The sequence below is a fragment of the Hypanus sabinus genome, chromosome 6, assembly GCF_030144855.1.
Source record: "Hypanus sabinus isolate sHypSab1 chromosome 6, sHypSab1.hap1, whole genome shotgun sequence".
Lineage (NCBI taxonomy): Eukaryota > Metazoa > Chordata > Chondrichthyes > Myliobatiformes > Dasyatidae > Hypanus > Hypanus sabinus.
In genome coordinates this window covers 136,353,806-136,377,843 of record NC_082711.1, presented here as the reverse complement: position 1 = coordinate 136,377,843, position 24,038 = coordinate 136,353,806, and the positions used below count along the sequence as shown (strand labels likewise).

General features: G+C 43.4%; 1 protein-coding gene across 1 annotated transcript in view; it reads right to left on the bottom strand.

Annotated features, from left to right (window-relative positions):
• LOC132395869 (cytochrome P450 2J2-like) overlaps positions 1–24,038 on the bottom strand; it is a 50,413-nt gene that overhangs the window by 11,035 nt on the left and 15,340 nt on the right. Inside the window, exons 2-4 of the mRNA XM_059972990.1 lie at positions 18,860–19,028; positions 16,476–16,628; positions 6,506–6,666 (exon numbers count right to left, since the gene is read on the bottom strand). Coding sequence (XP_059828973.1) covers positions 6,506–6,666; positions 16,476–16,628; positions 18,860–19,028 — 483 coding nt within the window. The remainder of the gene's footprint in view (positions 1–6,505; positions 6,667–16,475; positions 16,629–18,859; positions 19,029–24,038) is intronic.

Here is a 24,038-nt window from a genome sequence, read left to right as displayed (position 1 = left end):
CCTCTACATTCACTGGGCCCCAGTTCCCACCACACCTCTGACACATTGTGTCCCAGTTCCAACTGTCCCTCTAATACTTTAGGTCCTGGTTCACACTGCACCTCTGATATGTTGTGGCCCCAGATTTTACTACCCCCTGATATTTGGGGCTCCAGGTCTCACTGTCCCCCTCCCAGCCCCCAGATGCATTGGGACCCTGGTTTCACACTTCATTCCACACACAGAAGCTCCAAAATCCCACTTGTCTGTTAAACTCTCTGGAGCCCAGATTCATTTTCTCCCTTAAAGCACAAATCACAAGAGACTGCAGGTGCTGGAGTGCGGACTGAAGAACAAACTGCTGCGGGAACTCAACACGTCGTGCAGCATCCGTGAGGCAAATGGACAGTTGAGGCTTCCGGTCGTGACCTTCAGCTAAATTCAGCAAATGTCAGTGGATAGTTTGCCTCCCGAAGTGGAGACGGAGGGGCAAAGAAAAGGTAGAGAGGAGTGGGAAATAATTCCAGTTAATTTGAGGATAGGCTGGAAGTTGGTAGGAAAGTTGAAGTTAACAAGTTCTGCATAGGTGCAGGAAACAAACCGATACAGTTGATAACATAGCAGAGAAAGAGTTGGGTGGAGGTGCTTTGTGAAGTGTCTCGACTTGAAATATCAGTTACCATATTCCCTCCACAGATGCTGCCTGGCCCACAGGGTTCATTTATCAGCCTTTTGTTCCATTGAAACTCTTCCTCAGTTCTGAAGCCGGGTCTCGGTCCAAAACTTTGACTGTTTATTCACTTTCATACGTGCTGCCTGACCTGCTGAGTCCCTCCAGCTTTATGTGTGTATTGCTTTCCTGAATCCACTTCCTGCTCTCAGACAGACAGACAGACAGACAGACAGACATACTTTAATGATCCCAAGGGAAATTGGGTTTTGTTACAGCCGCGCCAACCAAGAATAGTGTAGAAATATAGCAATATAAAACCATAAATAATTAAATAATAATAAGATAATCATGCCAAGTGGAAGTAAGTCCAGGACCAGCCTATTGGCTCAGGGTGTCTGACACTCCGAGGGAGGAGTTATAAAGTTTGATGGCCACGGGCAGGAATGACTTCCTATGACGCTCAGTGTTGCATCTCAGTGGAATGAGTCTCTGGTTGAATGTACTCCTGTGCCTAACTGTGCCTCTCCCTTTAATCTTCACTGGACAAGTTATTGTGCCACATATATTTTTTGCAATACCCGAAGACTGGGAAAATCAATTAATCTGGCACCAAAGTCCCAGTGTGAGAGATGAAGGGAACTTTCTGCAAGTACAGCATCTTACCTCTGTGCTTGCATGGCAACATTTGTTGTATCTAGCTTAGGACAGTACAAACTTTGACCAACTGTCCAAAGGGTGAGTGCAAGTGGTGACCAACAGTGTGGACATTAAACTGAAATCTCCTTCAATATTTGTGTCAATCGGCAGAATACAGGCAGCTTGGAAGACGGCTCATTGAGGCAGCTGACTACAATCTTACTACAACAGTCTGGTGCTTCCCCTGGAGGGAGGATCCAGCTTTGAGTGACAGTTGGCACATCTAAAAAAAAGGCTGTTATTCAGTATACATTGAAAAGGCCATACTGCCTGTCCAAGTGACTGGAGCCCAAAATGGATAAACATAAAGAAAAATCCGGAAATGGGACGGGGTGGGTGGGTCCCATCAGCAAATCCAGCTCGGGGAGAAGGTCAGAGTAGATAAGGCTCCAACACCTCCAGTATGTGGAGAAAATGAAGTTTCAATTGACAGACAGAAACAACAGCAATGTTGGGAGAGGGATATCTCGTGTGTGGGTTGATATTGAGACCCTGCACTTGGACTGAAAGATTGAAGAGAAAAGGCTAGTAAAAGAGATGAACGGATGGTGTGGAGCAAGAGCAGGCAAATGTGAGGTGGATTTAGGTGAGGGATGTGGGTTTGGGTTGGTGTACGCAGATGGAGGAATAGGAAGTGGAGGTAACTCCCTTCATACAGTTTCTTTCCCTTCCTCCAACCAGTCCAACTACCCATATCTTGGGTCCTCTCCTCTTCTCTCCTCCCTCACTTGACTTTCCCATCAGATTCAATCATCTGTCACTTCCACTTCTCACCTCCCAGCCTCTGTGCATATTCCTACTCTTCCCTCCTCCAGCTGCCTACCTCACCACACTTCGATCTTTTCAGTGATGAGACTGATCTGAAATTTCCTACAACTGACAGCCATCTTCACAAAAAAAACTAACCCAGAGGCTTTACTAACGGACATCCATTTCATTGCCAACCATCTAAATATTAACTACAATCATCAATCTAATAGTGAATTGCAACATGTTCCTTTCAGCTACCAAGTTTTATGGCTTTTTAAAAATACATTAATTAGCTAACATGGATGAATTTATTACCATATAACAATTACAGCACGGAAACAGCCCATCTCGGCCCTTCTAGTCCATGTCGAATGCTTACTGTCACCTAGTCCCACCTAGTCCCACTGACCTGCACTCAGCCCATGACCCTCCATTCCTTTCCTGTCCATATAACTATCCATTTTTACTTTAAATGACAATACCGAACTTGCCTCTGCCACTTCTACTGGAAGCTCGTTCCACACAGCTACCACTCTCTGAGTAAGGAAGTTCCCCTTCATGTTACCCCTAAACTTTTGCCCCTCAACTCTCAACTCATGTCCTCTTGTTTGAATCTCCCCTACTCTCAATGGAAAAAGCCCATCCACGTCAACTCTACCTATCCCCCTCATAATTTTAAATACCTCTATCAAGTCCCCCCTCAACCTTCTACATTCCAAAAAATAAAGACCTAACTTGTCCAACCTTTCTCTGTAACTTGGGTGCTGAAACCCAGGTAACATTCTAGTAAATCTTCTCTGTACTCTCTCTATTTTGTTGACACCTTTCCTATAATTCAGTGACCAGAACTCTACACAATACTCCAAATTTAGCCTCACCAATACCTTGTACAATTTTAACATTACATTCCAGCTCATATTCTCAATGCTCTGATTTATAAAGGCCAGCATACCAAAAGCTTTCTTCACCACCCTATCCACATTAGATTCCACCTTCAGGGAACTATGCACCATTATTCCAAGATCACTCTGTTCGACTGCATTCCTCAATGCCCTACCATTTACCATGTATGTCCTATTTTGATTATTCCTACCACCTCACACTTATCAGCATTAAACATCATCTGCCATCTTTCAGCCCACTCTTCTAACTGGCCTAAATCTCTCCGTAAGCTTTGAAAGCCTACTTCATTATCCATAACGCCACCTATCTTCGTATCATCTGCAGACTTACTAATCCAATTTACCACCCCATCATCCAGATCATTAATGTATATGACAGATCCTTGAGGCACACCACTAATCACCGGCCTCCAACCTGACAAACAGTTATCCACCACTACTCTCTGGCATCTCCCATCTAGCCACTGTTGAATCCATTTTACTACTTCAATATTAACACCTAAAGATTGAACCTTCCTAACTAACCTTCAATGCGGAACCTTGTCAAGGGCCTAACTGAAGTCCATATAGACAACATCCACTGCTTTACCCTCATCAACTTTCCTAGTAACCTCTTCAAAAAATTCAATAAGATTTGTCAAAACATGACCTTCCACACACAAATCCATGTTGACTGTTCCTAATCAGACCCTGTCTATCCAGAGAATTATATATACCATCTCTAAGAATACTTTCCATTACTTTACCCACCACAGACATCAAACTTGCAGGCCTATAATTGCTAGGTTTACTCTTAGAACCCTTTTTAAACAATGGAACAACGTGACCAATACACCAATCCCCTGGCACCATTCCTGTTTCTAATGGCATTTGAAATATTTCTGTCAGAGCCTCTGCTATTTCTACACTAACTTCCCTCAAGGTCCTGGGGAATATCCTGTCACGACCCAGAGATTTATCCACTTTTATATTCCTTAAAAGCGCCAGTACTTCCTCCTCTTTAATCGTCATAGTTTTCATAACTTCCCTACTTATTTCCCTTACTTTACACAATTCAATATCCTTCTCCTCAGTGAATACCAAAGAAAAGAAATTGTTCAAAATCTCCCCCATCTCTCTTGGCTCCACACATAGCTGTCCACTCTGATTCTCTAAGGGACCAATTTTATCCCTCACTATCCTTTTGCTATTAATATAACTGTAAAAACCCTTTGGATTTATTTTCACCTTACTTGCCAAAGCTACCCCACATCTTCTTTTAGCTTTTCTAATTTCTTTCTTAAGATTCTTCTTACATTCTTTATATTCCTCAAGCACCTCATCTGCTCCATGCTGCCTATATTTATTGTAGATCTCTCTCTTTTTCTGAAACAAGTTCCAATATCCCTTGAAAACCATGGCTCTCTCAAACTTTTAACCTTTCCTTTCAACCTAACAGGAACATAAAAATTCTGTACCCTCAAAATTTCACCTTTAAGTGACCTCCATTTCTCTATTACATCCTTCCCATAAAACAAATTGTCCCAATCCACTCCTTCTAAATCCTTTTGCATCTCCTCAAAGTTAGCCTCTCTCTAATCAAAAATCTCAACTCTGGGTCCAGTCCTATCCTTTTCCATAATTGTATTGAAACTTATCACTGGACCCGAAGTGCTGCACAACACGTACCTCCGTCACCTGACATATCTCATTCCCTAACAGGAGATCAAAACATTGCACATTCTCTAGTTGGTATCTCTATGCATTGCTGCAAAAAACTATCCTGCACACAATTTACAAACTCCAAACATTCCAGCCCTTTCCCAGTATGGGCTTCCCAGTCTATGTGTGGAAAACTAAAATCTCCCACAATCACAACACTGTGCATACTACAAATATCTGCTACCTCCTTACAAATTTGCACATTAACACAAGTAACTCATTGCCTCATTAGAATTATAAAGGTCAAATTTTAAATGATTTACTGAATTTCTTTATTCAGAATAAATATTGATTGTCTGAATATCATTAAGATTCACAGGGTTGTCACAATAATTCCACAGACGGTGACACATTTCTCACACTCTGATCTCACATATGTTTGGGCTTCAACATATCAGCTAGTTTTGGATGTTTCTTGAGCGGTCGATCAAGTAATTAAGGGCAAGAGGCCTACAACAGTAACTATCACGTTAGTGGTAGCAGTACTTTCTTTATCTGGGGCAGACACCCCACGATCTGGACTGGATTATACCTGGACTGCTTTCACTGGAGCATCAGAGGCTGAGAGGAGAACTGACTGAAGTTTATAAAATTATGAGCAGATATGAGATTATGAGTATGTTTTCCTAGGGTAAAGATGTTGAAGGGCCTGTATCTAAGCTGAGAGGAGGAAAAGTTTAAAGATGTGCAGGATATGTTTAGTTTACAAAGAGTGGAGGGAGCCTGGAATGTACTGCTGGGGGAGGTGGGTGGGCAGTGTGGATCTGTTCCTTTGCCAAACTGTTCTATGTGTGCCAAGCAAACTATTCTCCTCTTTTGATGGGTGCCAGTTTGGAAGCTCGCCCCCCTGCTTGTAGTGCAGGTATCTTCTGAAAGCTGAACCTGAGGACAGCTCACCCCAGATAATTTGTGTTATCACCATCCTTCCCACCCCAACACCTTCAGGACACAGTAATGCATTTCTTCATTCCCCTCAGCTGTGAGCAGCACAAGTACAAGGACCGAGTCTCTTTACTCAGAAACCCAATTCTAACCCTGATGTCTTTCCTTTAAGGTATCCTTTCCTGACTTCTGCTCTATTTCCACCACTTGCTAATATTTCACAAGATATCTGTCTTCAGAACTTTGGAAAACTCAAAGTAAAACCTCCAGACGCTAGACATCCGAAATAAAAACAGATAATGCTGGAAACATTCAGCAGGCCGGGGTACTTTCAGAAAGGTAGACTTTGTCTGGAACTTAGAGTTGTGAAAGAGAGAAAACTTTGGTTTAAAATTGCAGATTGCAGAAATGATGTATGTACAGGTGGATTAATTGGGCAAAAGAAATAAGGTGAACTTGTCAACTGATGGTTTTATTGACTGTCATCAAAGCCAACTGATTATCAAGGATGGAGAGATGGAGAGAGACAGAGGGAGGAACATGTACAAATAGGAAATATCCAGCATATCAGACAGTGTTAGTGGTGTCAGAGAGAGAAAAATCATAAGTTTAGTCTTCCATTCTGAACAATCTGTCTGTGGCCTCCAACACTGATACATCAGCTTAAGGAATATCACCTCAACTTCCATCCAGTCCTGTTCCTACCTTCTGGAACCAACATCAAAGACAACAGTTTCAGATAACTTGCTTCTTCTGTTTGTATCAGAACTGGTGGGCTCAGCTGCAGGTTGTCCACCTGCATTAATGACTCCATTCTTTTCTCTGCACCACTACAGACTGATGGAAATTTAAGGCTGACTAATAAGGCAGAAGCCTACACTGTCCACAAGTGTTTGTGAATTATTGAATGAACAGTCCTTACCTGACCCCAAAATCCACCATCCAACACAAAGCTTTCTTCAAGTATGTGCAAAAGTCTACGGAACTTCTTATCACTGTATTCAAAGCGTTCACCAAAGACAATTGAGCAGATGATATTCGAGGTCGCATAAGTTAAATGGAAATGTGGATCAAAAGGGAGACCTGAATAAATGATAAGAAATTAGTTCTTTCAGCCTCTTTCAACTTTTGCAATCTCTGCCACTTTCTCCTGCACTATAACTCACTGGGAACTGTTCTTCTGCCCAATCTCCAGAGCCTTCTGCCATTTTCCTTATTACAACATAAGCTGCACCTTCCACTGCCTCAGTTCTATATTCACTTGGGCTACAGGAGAATCAAGAGTTAAGGGGATGCCTTATGAGTAAAACCCAACATTGAAATCAACTATAAGGGAGGGATATTCAGTTCCCTCTCTGTGTGTCCATTCACCCAGGTCATTTCCAGCTCTGAACCTCTGGAAACCTTTGATCCAGTGTTTGCTCACATTGCGTAATGTTCCTCTGTTGACTAATTTGGTGCTTTTGATCTGGGTACTCTCCTATGAAGCAATTTGGAGCTACTTCACTTTGATGGAAGGGCAACATCAATAGAAATAGTTGCCAGTTGCTTCTGAACACCAACAGAAGCAGCTGACAGAGCTTCATTCCTCTACAGGAGGGCCTGTTACACCTTAAAGGGACAGATTAAACATTAACACATCCTCCACCCTGGGTGATAGCTCTGATTCCAAAGCCCCTCTTTCCATTGGCAAAAACATTAGGAAACTGGAGATGATTTGAGCTGAAATGGTCAATCCCTTTGAAATGCCCATGTAGAGGACAGTGGAGAAGGCAACATTCCCTCTTGTCTCCCCTCCCACTGGGCAGATCTAACAGCCTGAAGGTACATACCTCCGGACTCCAGGACAGCCTCTATCTCACTGTTGTGTGTCTATTGAACGGGCCTCTCGTATCATCGGATGATTTCTTCATCTCACAATCTACCTTATTGCCTACCTGCACTGCACTCTCTGACACAGTAACACTACATTCTGCATTGCTGTATTTTCCCTTGGTGTGATGAAATGGTCTGTATGGATGGATGCAAGAAAGCAAAGTATTAGACTGTATCTTCGTACATCCCATAGAGAACTACAACACCCAAACAGGGCATTCAGCCCATCTAACCCATAGAAACCTGGCCTTCTGTCTAGTCCATCTACCTGCATCAGACCTCTGCCCTCCACACCCCTCTCATCAATTGATCTGTGCAAATGTCTCTTAAAAGTTGCAATTGAAACTACTTCTTTCGGTTTTCTGGTGACGTCATCATTAAGAATGGCAACTTAAGTCACTAGCTCCTCCGGAAAAACATGTATTAAGCCCCGTTAACTGATCAAATATAATATTTTTCAAAAATATATCAACTGATAAGAGGGGCAAGAATGAGGAAAAAGAACGGAAATAAAAAAGCGACACTGTGGAGCCTGCGGCCGAGAGGAGAGCAGCGAGTGGCTCTCCTACCCGACCGCGTGCTAGTGAGGGGACGCTGGGCCTCGTTCAGGCGAAGCAGCAAATATGATTGAAATTTTGAAAGAGATAAAGATGTTCCAGAAAGATATACAACAGCAGCTACATGATATTAAGTCAGAACTCACCAACATCAATCAAAAATTAGCAGTGGCAGAGATTCGAATTGAGAAGGTGGAAGATTGCGTTCAAAACTTGGAATGGATACTAAGTAAGACGATAAAAATATTACATCAACAAGAAGGCAAACTGCTTGACCTGGAGGGAAGATCACGATGGAAAAATATCAGAATATGCAACGTTCCCAAAGGAGCAGAGGGCTTGTCTATGACGGAGTTTCTTGGAAAGTTGCTGCGGGACATGCTGGAGCTTCCCTCGACTATGGAGCTGGAAATTGAGAGCGCGCATCGTGCACTCATCCTGAAGCCTACCCGAGATAGAGCAGATAAGCCACGCTCAATAAAAATTAAATTCCTTTGATACAGTACAAAGGCGGATATTCTACGAACGGCCTGGGGAAAGAAGAGGGTGTTTTTAGATGATAAATTAATATATTTCAACCTAGATTATCCCCACCCCGTGGACCTGCAGAAACGTAAAGAATACTCTGAAGTCAAGCAAATACTAAAACAAGAAAGGATTAGATTTCAAACTCCGTACCCTGCTAAACTTTGAGTGTTTTATCAAGATGGGATCCAACTGTACCAGACAGTGGAAGAGGTGACTCCAGACATGAAGTCCAGAGGATTGCCTGTCAGCGTGATCAAACCGAGGGAAAGCCTGGCAGCGGAATTAATGGCCTGCGGCCATTCCCATTAACAATCAGTATACCATACTGGATACTGTTGATGGGGATGACCTACCAGGAATGAGTTGTAGTGGTCCTGCCTCTGGCACAGAGGTTGAACCCTCAACTAGGAAGGGGAGGAGGGAAGAGAAGAGAGCGATAGTTTTAGGGGATTCTATAGTCAGGGGGGCAGATAGGAGATTTTGTGGGGCAGATCGGGAGTCTCAGATGGTATGTTGCCTCCCTGGTGCCAGGATCCGGGACATCTCAGATCGGGTGCAGGCTATTCTTGAGAACGAGGGCATGAACCCAGATGTAGTGGTCCATGTAGGGACCAACGATGTAGGTAAGGTGAGTGAGGGGGTCCTGCTTAGAGAGTTCAGGGAGTTAGGAGTGAAGCTGAAAGTCAGGACCTCCAGGGTGACAATCTCGGGATTGCTACCTGTGCCACGTGTGAGTGAGGCAAAGAATAGAATGATTATGCACATTAATACGAGGCTGAGAGCATGGTGCAGGAAGGAAGGATTCAGGTTTTTGGATAATTGGTCTTTGTTCCAGGGACGTTGGGATCTGTTTCGAAGGGACGGTCTACATCTGAACTGGAGGGGTACTAACATTCTTGCAGGAGTGTATGCCAGTGCTGCTCGGGGGGGTTTAAACTAGATGTGCAGGGGGCAGGGATCCAGAATACGAGAGAAGATGATATGATGAAGGATAAGGGACAGGTGGGGAATACACGTTTCCCAAATATTAATTGTGTAAAGGAGAAAGGTGAGACAGAACATGTGTTGGAAAAGTTACATGTACAGAGGGTTGGTCAGAAGGAGCATGGGGTTAAATGTGTAGAAGGTTTGGGTGATCTTGAGAAGGTCATCAAAATTCAAGGCGCAATTAGCCGGATGGAAGTTCTGGCTGCAAGGGGATCAGGCCTGGGAATTGAGTGTACCAGGGTATACGTGCTATCGTAGAGACAGAAATATGGGAAGAGGGGGTGGGGTGGCCCTGTTGGTGAGGAATGAGATTCAGTCCTTAGCAAGGGGTGACTTAGGAACAGGGGAAGTAGAGTCTGTGTGGATTGAGCTGAGGAACAGTAAGGGTAAAAAGACCCTAATGGGTGTTGTGTACAGGCCCCCAAACAGTAGCGTGGATATTGGGTACAAGTTGATTAGGGAGTTAACATTGGCATGTGCTAAAGGTAATGCAGTCGTTATGGGAGATTTCAACATGCAGGAGAACCCCAGGATAGGGAGTTTGTGGAGTGTCTAAGGGATGTATTTTTGGAACAGCTTGTGCTTGAGCCAACCAGGAACGAGGCTATTTTGGACTTGGTGATGTGTAATGAACAGGAATTGATAAGTGATCTTGAAATAAAGGAGCCATTAGGAAGTAGTGATCATAACATGATAAGTTTTTATCTACAATTTGAGAGGGATAAGGGCAGATCAGAGGTGTCAGTGTTGCAATTAAATAAAGGAGACTACGGAGCCATGAGGGAAGAGCTGGCCAAAGTTAAATGGGCGGATGCCCTGGCAGGAAAGACAGTAGATCAGCAGTGGCAGATATTCTTGGGGATAATACAAAAGATGCAAAAGCAGTTCATTCCAATGAGAAGGAAGGATTCAAAGAGGGGGAAGGGGCCACAGTGGTTGACAAAGGAAGTCAGAGATTGTATAGCATTAAAGAAAAAGAAGTATGCCAGGGCTAAGATGAGTGGGAATACAGATGATTGGGCAAGTTTTAAGGAACAGCAGATCTTAACTAAAAAAGCAATATGAAACAGATTGACATTAGGAAAGAAACTGTGATGAGTAGACTGATAGGACTGAAGGCTAATAAATTCCCGGGTCCAGATGGTCTGCATCCGAGGGTTCTAAAAGAGGTTGCTCAGGAAATTGCGGATGCATTGGTGATCATTTTCCAATGTTCCTTAGATTCAGAATCAGTTCCTGAAGATTGGAGAGTGGCTAATGTTATCCCACTTTTCCAGAAGGGAGGGAAGGAGAAAACGGAGAACTATCGCCCTGTTAGCCTAACGTCAGTCGTGGGGAAGATGCTTGAGTCCATTATTAAGGACGAAATAGTGGCACATCTTGATGGCAGTAATAGGATTAGGCCGAGCCAGCATGGATTTACCAAGGGCAAATCATGCTTGACTAATCTGTTGGAGTTTTTTGAGGGTGTAACAAGGATGTTAGACGAGGGTAAGCCAGTGGATGTAGTGTACCTAGATTTTCAGAAGGCATTTGATAAGGTGCCACATAGTAGATTGGTGAGTAAAATCAGAGCTCATGGCATTGGGGGCAGGGTTTCAACATGGATAGAAAACTGGTTGGCAGATAGAAAGCAAAGGGTAGCAGTGAATGGGTGTTTCTCGGACTGGCTGGAGGTGACTAGTGGGGTACCACAGGGCTCTGTATTGGGACCACAGCTCTTTACGATTTATGTCAACGATTTAGATGAGGGCATTGAAAACTATATCAGCAAGTTTGCTGATGATACTAAACTGGGCGGCAGTGTGACATGCGAAGAGGACGTTAGGAGAATACAGGGAGACTTGGATAGGCTGGGTGAGTGGGCAGATACTTGGCAGATGTCATTCAATGTGAATAAATGTGAAGTTATCCACTTTGGAAGCAGGAACAAGAGGGCAGAGTATTGTCTGAACGGTGTAGAGTTAGGTAAGGGAGAAATGCAAAGAGACCTAGGAGTCCTAGTTCATCAGTCAATGAAGGTGAATGAGCAAGTGCAACAGGCAGTGAAGAGGGCAAATGGAATGTTGGCCTTTATTACATGGGGAATTGAGTACAAGAGCAAGGATGTCCTTTTGCATTTGTACAGGGCCCTGGTGAGACCACACCTGGAATATTGTGTACAGTTTTGGTCTCCAGGTTTAAGGAAGGACATTCTGGCAATTGAGGAAGTGCAGCATAGATTCACTAGGTTGATTCCTGGGATGGCAGGGCTGTCTTACGCAGTGAGATTGGAGAGATTGGGCTTGTACACGCTGGAATTGAGGAGATTGAGAGGGGATCTGATTGAATTGTTTAAGATAATTAAAGGATTTGATAGGATTGAGGCAGGAAATATGTTCCAGATGTTGGGAGAGTCCAGTACCAGAGGGCATGGATTGAGAATAAGAGGTCAGTTATTTAAAACAGAGTTGAGGAAAAACTCCTTCTCCCAGAGAGTTGTGGAGGTATGGAATGCTCTGCCTCGGAAGACGGTGGAGGCCAATTCTCTGGATGCTTTCAAGAAGGAGCTAGATAGATATCTGATGGATAGGGGAATCAAGGGATATGGGGACAAGGCAGGGACTGGGTATTGATAGTGAATGATCAGCCATGATCTCAGAATGGTGGTGCAGAATCGAGGGGCCAAATGGTCTACTTCTGCACCTATTGTCTATTGTCTGTCCCGTTCCGCTTGGGAAATAGTACGAAAATCGAGATGGCAGGAGACGGGAGGAGGCCGAGAGAAGTATATCAGAAAGAGACCGGGGGTTTTCCAAAGACAGCCCTCACCCCCTCCAGAAGAGCCATAAGGTTTGGCTAACTTTAAAAACGTTGAGAAGCTAAACGGAAACAAACGTAGATGGTGATATACCTATCTCGAGAAATACTAATTATAATGTGGATTTTATATTACTTAGTTGTTATTCTTTATTCGCCCGCTTACTCCTTTTTCCCCACCAAAATGAGAATATATATATATATATATATATGTTTATGTATGTAATATATGTGTGTGTGTGTGTGTGTGTGTGTGTGCACGCGCGCGCGTGCGTGTATAGGAGGAGTACACAGGGAAATCTTTTCTGTGTAATGGATTTGTTCACTGACTTTTATGAATACTGCAATGGGGGCACTCAACTCACAAGTAGGAGGGGATATCCCCCACGGCTAGACATTTCCTCTAACTCAGCGCAGGGTCATCTACTAGAGACCTCAGCCTTGGAATCACAAGTTCGTTGCCATTTTTGCCATTATTTGCGTTTCTTGGTTCTTATTTGTTCAGGGAGTAGTTTTATTTCGCTAATTTCAATGATACATTGACGGATAAATACAGGTGGCTAAGGACAAAGTAAAATTCATTTCTTTTAATGTCCATGGGTACTTAATCAAACATAATAGAATTTTATCCAAAATTAAAAAAAAGAACAAGCCCATGTAGTATATTTACAGGAAGCTCGTTTCAGTGATAATGAGCAGAGAAAACTAAAGAGAATGGGCTTCACTAATTTGTTTTTCTCCACATATGAATCAGGACATAGGAGAGGGGTTGCTATTCTTATCTCACATAAACTAAATTTTGAAAATTTAAATGGGAGATAAAGAGGGCAGATATATTCTGGTAAGGGGGAATATAGACGGAAATTCAGTTACTCTATTGAATATATACGCACCCCCGGGAAGTGATATTGGTCTCTTTCAGAAAATTACTGATATTATGGTAGTGGAAACAGAAGGTCTCCTGATATGTGGGAGAGACTTAAATTTACAATTACAACCAAACAGACTCTTTGAATAGAAAAATCTATGAAACAAAATCTTTACATAAGAAAATTAATACACTTTTTGATGATGTTGGAGGGACCTTTTCCCCGACAGAAGGGTTTACACTCATTATTCTGCTCCACATTCGGTATATACAAGAATAGACTATTTCATAACATTTGGAAAAGACAAAATAAACACCTGTGGAATTGGGACAATAGATGTAAGTGACCATGCACCTATATATTTATCTGTTGATTTTGACCTACAACTAAAGAATACTATTTGGAAACTGAATTCAAGTCTACTCAATGATCCGTACTTTAAGGAACAAATTAAAAAAGAAATTGGTCTCTACTTAGAACTTAATGATAATGGAGAGGTTTCACCCCCCATTTTATGGGACACTCTGAAGGCTGTCTTAAGAGGGAAAATTATAGTGATATCTTCATATAAGAAAAAAATAAGGAATAAAACATTAGAGGAATTACAAAATAGGCTGAAGGAACTAGAGAAAAAACACAAATTGAATTTGGCACAGGATACTTTAGGGGAAATTTTAAAAAATAGGAATGAAATTAATAGTTTGGCTACACAAGAACTCAGGAAAAATTTAATGTTTCTGAAAGAGACAATATGAAAGTGGATCAAAATCTATGAAAATACTGGTGTGGAAACTGAAAAAAAAGATAGCAGAAAACACAATTCATAGAATTAGGGATCCTTAAGGAAGATATGGCAAGATGGAACCTGATTCCTTTTTTCAGTCTCAGTTCAAGGATTGAGTCTATTAATATGAATATACTGCCCAGACTGTTATATCTCTTTCAGACCCTACCAATAGAAATTAATCAATATCAATTCAATGAATGGAACAAGATGTTAGCAAGGTATATTTAGCAAGGTAAAAGGCCTAGAGTTCATCTCAAAACTTTGCAATTAGTAAAGGAAAAGGGGGGATGGGGTCTACCTTCTCTCAGAGATTATTATTTTGCAGCACAGTTGAGAGCTGTGATATGTTGGTGCAACCCATCATATGATGCTCAATGGAAAAACTTTGAGGAGTGGGTACTTCCCATCCCCATACAAGCAATTTTGGCTGATAACAACCTGCAAAGGTACATAAATACTATTGATAACCCATGGGTGAAATTGACTCTTAAAATAAGGAAAACTACTAGAAAAGAATATAATCTACTATAAAAGAAATTAATATAATATATTGCGTGCAGTTTTGGTCTCCAAATTTGAGGAAGGACATTCTTGCTATTGAGGAAGTGCAGCATAGGTTCACAAGGTTAATTCCCGGAATGGCTGGACTGTCATATGTTGAAAGATTGGAGCGACTGGACTTGTATACACTGGAATTTAGAAGGATGAGAGCGGATCTGATTAAAACATATAAGTTTATTAAGGCATTGGACACGCTGGAGGCAGGAAGCATGTTCCTGCTGATGGGTGAGTCCAGAACTAGAGGCCACAGTTTAAGAATAAGGGGTAGGCCTTTTAGAGCTGAGATGTGGAAAAACTTTTTCACCCAGAGAGTGGTGGATATGTGGAATGCTCTGCCCCAGAAGGCAGTGGAGGCCAAGTCTCTGGATGCTTTCAAGAGAGAGTTAGATAGAGCTCTTATAGATAGCGGGGTCAAGGGATATGGGGAGAGGGCAGGAATAGGGTACTGATTGTGTATGATCAGCTGTGATGACAGTGAATGGCTAGAAGGGCAGAATGGCCTACTCCTGCACCTACTGTCTATTGGCTATTGTCTATAATCTAGAGGGAGACATTGCAATTCTTAAATGGTGTGCATCTGACTCGGATTTTACACCAAATAAATTGGATGCTAGATTTAAGGACTGGACAGCTAAAGGAATAGCAGTTCTTTGCAACATAATGAAAGAAGGAACACTGTTCAGTTTTGAAATGCTTAAAGAGAAACACCTAGTAGAAAACAATATTTTTATCGGTATTTATAGATGCGACAATATGTTAATAAGATGCCTAAAAATGTAACCAAGGCAAGTACATGCTTGATAGAGCTATTTAGAAAAGCATATAATTCAGATAACAGTAGTAGAATCATTTCAAGCATGTATAAGGGGTTGTCAAATCTTAAAACACATTCAACTTCATACATTAAAACAAACTGGGAGAAGAAAGGAGGGATAATTATATCTGAGAAAGAATGGACAATAATATGGAGGTATCAATGGAAGTGTACTAGATCACAGAAATGGAGGGAGTTTGGATGGAAAAACTTGATATTTTATTACACCCTCTCAGAAAACCCATTTTGATAATAACCTCCCTGTTTGTTGGAGAAATTGTGGAAATCAAAATGCAAATCTTTATCATATTTTTGGGACTGCCCTATTATCAAAATCTATTGGAGGGGGATACACAATGCCCTGCAAGACATCTTTAAATGTGAAATACCCTTAGAGAGCAAGACCATATATTTTGGATATATACCTCAAGAATGGTTGTAAAGAGATAAATATTTAATGAATGTACTGTTGGTGGCTGGTAAAAAGACTCTTACTAGGAAATGGTTATCACAGGAGAGCCCAACTTTAAATACATGGATGGAAATTACAATGGACATTTACAAAATGGAGAAGATAACAGCATCTGTTAATCATAAACTGGAACAATTTGATTCATACTGGGGAAAATGGTTTAACTACATAATGCCTCATAGGCCTGATTTTATTCTCACAAATCAATGAATATGTTGTTAAAAAAAAAAGATCACTCCCTACTTGTACATAGTTTTTTCCTTTTGCTTGTTTTTTTCTTTTCGCTCTTTTCTACAAGTGTCTCCCTCAGATAAATACTTTGTGGAGATTTGTGACATATATGATTATATGATATATATGTACAATATCTGAAATACATCTTATACAAATACTTGTTTGATGATGAACTTCAATAAAAAGATAAATTACCAAAAAAAAGAAACTACATTTTTCACTTCTGCTAGCAGATCATTCCACACTCACACCATCATCTGAGTGTGACAATAATAAACCAATTACCCGAACTGCAGGTGCTTGCCCCTGCCCTGTTGTCCTTCTGTGACACACAGGGTTTACCAAGGTGCCAGACACCAACAGTAGCAGAGGACCGAAGAACAGCTGCTGCTTCCTCAGGATCACCCACCTTGTTCACTTTCAAAACCTTGAATTAAAAATTCAGCCTCTTCCACAATTCTCAATTCAAGGGACTTCTTTCCGAGCCCAAAGTTCTTCAGGGTCAAGAGTGAAAATTTCCTTTGCTGCTTCCACCAGTCTCCGTACTTTGCAAGCACGATACCTGGATGGGTGTAGCAGGAATGTCATTTATTCATCTTCATTTTCAAACAGTCCTTCAACAAGTATCTAAATGAGCACTTGAAATAGCAAGATAGAGGCTACAGACTAAGAACTGGGACATTGATGGTCACCATGGAGATGGTGGGCTGAGGATATAAGAAAGGGCGGAGCTACAATGGTGCTTAACCACGACTCCTTCGAGTTCATGTGCAGAAACAGCTTAATTTCGACCTTTGAGGCCTCTCTCTTTTTCCTTTTCAGGTTTGATGGGGTTCTGTCGGAGACCCTGACCTGGATTTATCCTCAGAATTTGGTTCTTTGTGTTGGTGAGACCCTCTACTGGGGGCTCACAACCGGATGGCTTCTGAAATCCCAAGGACGCGGCTTAGAAGACATGTGCACCTTCGAGATTTCAAGGGTTCAGGGCCCTGTGGACGAGCCAACTCTATGCCAGTGCCACAGACTGAAGTATCATGGGAGAAAATGGAATATTAGGAACAACTGAACAGCAGTTAGGGGCCCTATACTCGACAAATTGCATGCTCTCATTAAAACTATCATTAAAAAAGAAATACCAAGGCAACTGGGGAGAAATGATCCATTAGGCAGACACAGCATGGATTCAGCAAAGACAGGTTCTGTTTGACAAACTTACTGGAGTTCTTTGAGGATATAATGAGCGCAGTGGATAGAGGGGAACAGGTGGACATTATTTACTTGGATTTTCAGAAGGTATTTGATAAGGTGCCACAGAAAAGACTTATCCATAAGATAAGGACGCATAATATTGGGGGTGATGCATCAGCATGGATAGAGGATTGGTTAACTAATAGAAAGCAGAGAGTTGGGATCCATGGGTGATACACTGGTTGGCAATCAGTGGTGAGTGGTGTGCTGCAGTGGTCAATGCTGGGTCCATGACTTTTCATGATGTACATGAACAATCTTGAAGAGGGTACCAAATGTGGTGCTTATGTTACTAAAATGAGAGGTGAAGCATATTCTGCAGAAGATACGGAGAGTGTGCAGAGAGATATAGATAGGTTAAATGAGTGGGCAAGGGTGAAGCAGATGGAGTACAAAGTTGGTAAATGCAAGGTCAGCCATTTTGGAAGAAAAAATGAAAGAGCAGATTATTATTTAAATAGTAAAAAATTGCAGCATGCTGCTGTGGAGAGGACTTGGGAGTGCTTGTGCATGAATCACAAAAGGTTGGTTTGCAGGTGCAGCAGGCTGTCAGGAAGGCAAATGGGATGTTGGGCTGCATTGCTGGAGGGATTGAATTTAAGAGCAGGGAGAGTATGCTGCAACTGTACAGGGTACTGGTGAGGACACACCTAGAGTTTTTGCTGCACTACAGATCATGGTCTTTATAGGGGGTTTGCTATTGTTTGCTTGGTGGGTGGAGGTTGCTGATGTTTTTTTTTGCTGAAGTAAGTGGGGGTGGGGGAGCATTGTTGCTTTGCTGCTACTGGTGTGTGGGAGGGGGGACTAGTGGGGTTCTCTGGGGTTCCAGCAGTTTTACTGTCATTTATTCTTTGGGGAACTCCTCTGCTTTTATAGATATCTGTGAAGAACAAGAATTTCATGATGTATATGGTATACATTTCTCTGATATTAAATGGAACTATTGAACAATTGAAGGGCATCTTTCTCTGTTCATTGACTTCTAGAACTGGTTCATTTTAATTTACAATTAGATTATTTACCCAGATCCTAAAGAATCAGTGCAATATTTTGAGCTATCTGGGTTAGCATGCAAAAGACCCACCATAATCTATTGTAATATATCATCACCAGAAAATCAAGTGCACACAGGCAGCACTTGTTCAAGATCCCCCAGCTCTCAGCCCCTCTGGGCCACAGTATCTGGTGTATCCTGGGAGACTGGAGCCAGTGCATCCAGGGGAAATTCAGCTGGAAATCCAGAGACCGCAGTACCCGCAGCGGTACTGAACTCACTGTATCTGGTGACTGGTGTGTCCAGAGAGAAAGGGAGACAATATTCCGGGACCAATTGCCATTTCAATAATTTTTCATCATCCTGAGGACACAGCTGCTGATCCCCTCGAGAGCCACTGGCTGCATTTCCCTGGGCACAGTGACATTCCCCCAAAATGTTGGTGAGGTTTTGGGCTCATTACTCATTCACAAAGAACATTGAAAGTTCAACAGTTCCCAATCCCTCCCACCTGGTACCCAGAATAGTCTTTCACCCAGCCTCACACTCACCTTCCCCGTGCTGCTCAAAGAACTTTTCATAGATTCGAAAGTTGGGCCGGTCCGCAAAGTCTTCCGATTTCTTCACCAGAGCCTCTTTCAGGGCCTTGTAGCCACTCAACACCACCAGGTTTGTCCATCCAAACTCTAAACTCACCACATCGCCGTACTTCTTCCACAGCTGAAAGAGAAAGCAAGAGGACATTACAGTAACTCTCAGAGTCTGAACTAAGAAAGGAACAGAAACTGCACCAATGCTGAGTTCTCAGTCAGACCCAACCCCTATTCACTCTGCACCATTGCTGTTCTCAGTCAGACCCAGCACCTATTCACTCTGCACCATCACTGAGTTCTCAGTCAGACCCAGCACCTATTCACTCTGCACCATCGCTGAGTTCTCAGTCAGACCCAGCACCTATTCACTCTGCACCATCGCTGTTCTCAGTCAGACCCAGCACGTATTCACTCTGCACCATTGCTGTAATCAGTCAGACCCAGCACCTATTCACTCTGCACCATCGCTGTGTTCTCAGTCAGACCCTGCACCTATTCACTCTGCACCATCGCTGAGTTCTCAGTCAGACCCAGCACCTATTCACTCTGCACCATCACTGAGTTCTCACTCAGACCCAGCACCTATTCACTCTGCACCATCGCTGAGTTCTCAGTCAGACCCAGCACCTATTCACTCTGCACCATCGCTGTTCTCAGTCAGACCCAGCACGTATTCACTCTGCACCATCGCTGAGTTCTCAGTCAGACCCAGCACCTATTCACTCTGCACCATCGCTGAGTTCTCAGTCACACCCAGCACCAATTCACTCTGCACCATCGCAGAGTTCTCAGTCAGACCCAGCACCTATTCACTCTGCACCATCGCTGAGTTCTCAGTCACACCCAGCACCTATTCACTCTGCACCATTGCTGTAATCAGTCAGACCCAACACCTATTCACTCTGCACCATCGCTGAGTTCTCAGTCAGACCCAGCACCTATTCACTCTGCACCATCGCTGAGTTCTCAGTCAGACCCAGCACCTATTCACTCTGCACCATCACTGAGTTCTCAGTCAGACCCAGCACCTATTCACTCTGCACCATCGCTGAGTTCTCAGTCAGACCCAGCACCTATTCACTCTGCACCATCGCTGTTCTCAGTCAGACCCAGCATGTATTCACTCTGCACCATCGCTGAGTTCTCAGTCAGACCCAGCACCTATTCACTCTGCACCATCGCTGAGTTCTCAGTCACACACAGCACCTGTTCACTCTGCACCATTGCTGAGTTCTCAGTCAGACCCAGCACCTATTCACTCTGCACCATCGCTGAGTTCTCAGTCAGACCCAACACCTATTCACTCTGCACCATCGCTGAGTTCTCAGTCAGACCCAGCACCTATTCACTCTGCACCATCGCTGAGTTCTCAGTCAGACCCAGCACCTATTCACTCTGCACCATCACTGTTCTCAGTCAGACCCAGCACCTATTCACTCTGCACCATCGCTGAGTTCTCAGTCAGACCCAGCACCTATTCACTCTGCACCATCGCTGAGTTCTCAGTCACACCCAGCACCAATTCACTCTGCACCATTGCTGAGTTCTCAGTCAGACCCAGCACCTATTCACTCTGCACCATCGCTGTTCTCAGTCAGACCCAGCACCTATTCACTCTGCACCATTGCTGTAATCAGTCAGACACAGCACCTGTTCACTCTGCACCATCGCTGAGTTCTCAGTCACACCCAGCAACTATTCTCTCTGCACCATCGCTGAGTTCTCAGTCAGACCCAGCACCTATTCACTCTGCACCATCGCTGAGTTCTCAGTCAGACCCAGCACCTATTCACTCTGCACCATCGCTGAGTTCTCAGTCACACCCAGCACCTATTCACTCTGCACCATCGCTGAGTTGTCAGTCACACCCAGCACCTATTCTCTCTGCACCATCGCTGAGTTCTCAGTCAGACCCAGCACCTATTCACTCTGCACCATCACTGAGTTCTCAGTCAGACCCAGCACCTATTCAGTCTGCACCATCACTGAGTTCTCAGTCAGACCCAGCACCTATTCACTCTGCACCATCGCTGTTCTCAGTCAGACCCAGCACCTATTCACTCTGCACCATCGCTGCTGTAGGATTCCCGGCCCCATTTTCATTGAACTCAATGGGCCATTGTTTCCCCGCTCATTATTCATCCCTAAATGGGCCAATAACAAATCCTGCCACAAAGGCTGTGCTTCAAAGTCAAATTTATTGTCATGTAAAAAAAAATACAGGTGTATTGATAAACCTATTGCAGCAGCATCACTGGCAGCCTGCTTTTGGGAAATGTTCTCAACGCCAACATTCTGTGCACACTAGATATGCTGATCAGCCCCAAAGGTTTCTCGATTCACAGGATGGACCAAACTGCCGGTTCAGAAACGCCAAAAGGAGGAGGCGTGTGTTTTACCATACACTCCCATTGGTGTTCCGATGTGGTGGTTTTGTCAAACTCATGCTCCCCCCAGCCTTTAACAGCTAACGATCCAACACCATCAGTTCTGTTTATCCAGGGAGTTCATCCGTCATCCTCACCGGAGTTCTCATACCACCAGAGGCCTACTATAGTCAAGTGTTTGAGAGACTGCACGATGCCATCTCCAAACAAGAAACAGTCTGTCCCAGCACATTTCAAGTCATAGTTAGGGACTTCAATTTGTTTGAAGAAATCCCTGCCCTGTACCATCCGTATATAACCTGTATCACCAGAGGACCCAACACTCTACACCACTGTTTCCCTAAGATAACAAATGCCTACCATTCCATGCCCAGACCACATTCCAAGAAATCCGGTCACTTGGCTGTCCTTCCCCTACCTGCATACAGGCAGAGGCTAAAGAACAAAGTTTCCGAGATTAGCGCAACAAAGAGGTGGTTGCGCGATGCAGAGGAGCAACTACCAGATTTTATTGAATCGGTAGACTGGACTGTGTTCAAGGATTCATCTGTGGATCTGAATGAAAACACCACGGTTGTTACAAACACTATTAAAACAGTTGTAGATGAGTTTGCCCCACAGAATTATTCAGAGTCTTCCCCAACTGGAAGCCTTGGATGAACCATGAGTTCCGCAATCCTCTGAGGGTCAGATCAGAGGCATTTCAGTCTGGTGGCCAAGGAGGTTACAAGAGGTCAAGGTATGATCTCTGTAAAGCCACCTCAAAGTTCAAAGTTAAATTTGTTATCAGAGTGCACACACATCACCACATCCAACACTGAGATTCCTTTTCTGCAGGCATACTTAGTGGAAATTCTGGACTAAACTTAAATCAACAAGGGATGCTCCACAGTTGTGGCAGGCCTTGAATGCTCTCACCACTTATAAAGTAAAATCAAGTGACATAGGTGACAATAGGACTTCACTTCTAAATGAGCTCAATGCCTTCTAAGCTTGCTTTGACAGTTAAAACATGAAGGATCCGTCACAAACTCCCACAACCTTTGATGATCCTAAGATTTCAGACTCTGAAGCCTCTGAAGTGTGAGCATTCTTCAGGAAGATGAACCCCCAAAAAGCATACAACCCAGGCAGAGTAACTCGCCAAGTACTAAAGACCTGTTCTCATCAACTGGCTGGAGTGTTCACTCAGATCTTTAACCTCTCGCTTTGGCAGTCAGAGATACCTACCTGCTTCAAGCAAACTTCACCTACACTGGTGCCTAAGAAGAACGTGGTAACCTGCCTCTATGATTATTGTCCAGTAGCACTTATATCCACTGTGATGAAGTGCTTTGAGAGGCCGGCAATGAAACATATCAGCTCCTGACTGAGAAGTAACTTGGATCCACTCCAATTTGCCTGCCAGCATATCAAATTCACAGTAGATGCCATCTGATTGTTTATTCACTCAACCCTGGAACCTTTGGACAGCTAAGATACATACACCAGGGTACGCAGATGCTGCGAAAAAGTACGCAGATGCTGGAAATCCAAAACAACACACTAAATGTTGGAGGAACTCAGCAAGTCAGGCAGTGTCTATGGAAATGAATAGATAGTCAATGTTTAATGCCAAGACTCTTCTTCAAGAATGCGAAGGAAGGGGGGAGATGCCAGAGATGGAGACCCAGAGATCAAAAAAGGGGTGGGAGGTGTCAGAGGTGGAATTTAAGTGTGGGGGTGGAAGTTGATAAAATCGATCAGCTTAGCATAGGTGCATGAAGCAGCACCAATGCAGTCTTCAATGTAGTGGAGGAAGAGTTGGGGAACGCTTCAAACATGGACTGTTCTACGTAGCCAATGAAGAGGTAGGCAGAGCTGGGGCCCACGTGTGTTCCCATGGCTACCCTCAACCAAACATTCTAACAAACTTATACAGATTGTTACGTACCCCGTAACTGGGTCATTTACCAGCAAAGATAGAGAGGTCCGTTGAAGTCTGATGGTACTATTTTTAACAGTATTTATTGATAAAAATACACAAAAATATCAATGCAAACATACAGATGATATACGTCGTCAATACTAAATCTAAAAGCGCAGGTATAATAATAATCAATAAGAAAAAGCTCTATCATTGTCAAGGGGATAATGTATTGTCCGATGGAAATATAAAAGTCACTTTAGTTCATTCAAGCTGCAGCTTTTTTGGTTGGAGAGAAAGACGGGTTAAAACTTGCCCATTTCTTTTAAGAGATTAATCCCTCGAGAGTCGTTGGGAGTTGATTTCCCCGTTGTTAGCTAAAAACCATTCTTCCGTGGTAAAGGCCCACTGATTCCGGGGCAAATGGAAACGGACGCACATGGCCTTCCCACCGGCTTCCGCTATTACGGGATCGCTAGCGTTTCTTCTGGTGTGTCTGAGGGGCTGTTCCCACAGACCCTCTTTTATCCTGACTCACAGGGTCTCAGATGTCAATCAGGTTGGGATGATGCAATCCCTCCACCAACCTCCCCCTCGGTTCATTGCCTGGGGGCTTCGATGCATCGTACAGGATTCAATACACAAGTCCGTCTCCAAGAGACAATAGCCGGTATCAATGGGTCCGCCTTTCGGAGGCCAGGACACATTCCAACTCTTCGTGGATTCTGCATGTCTTTCTCTCATTTCCTGAGTCTCCCGAACTGACTCAATAGTGATCTTGCAATTCTCACAAAGGAGGGGGCTACCCCGCACCCTTCGGCCCCTCAGAGCTGTGGTACATTCC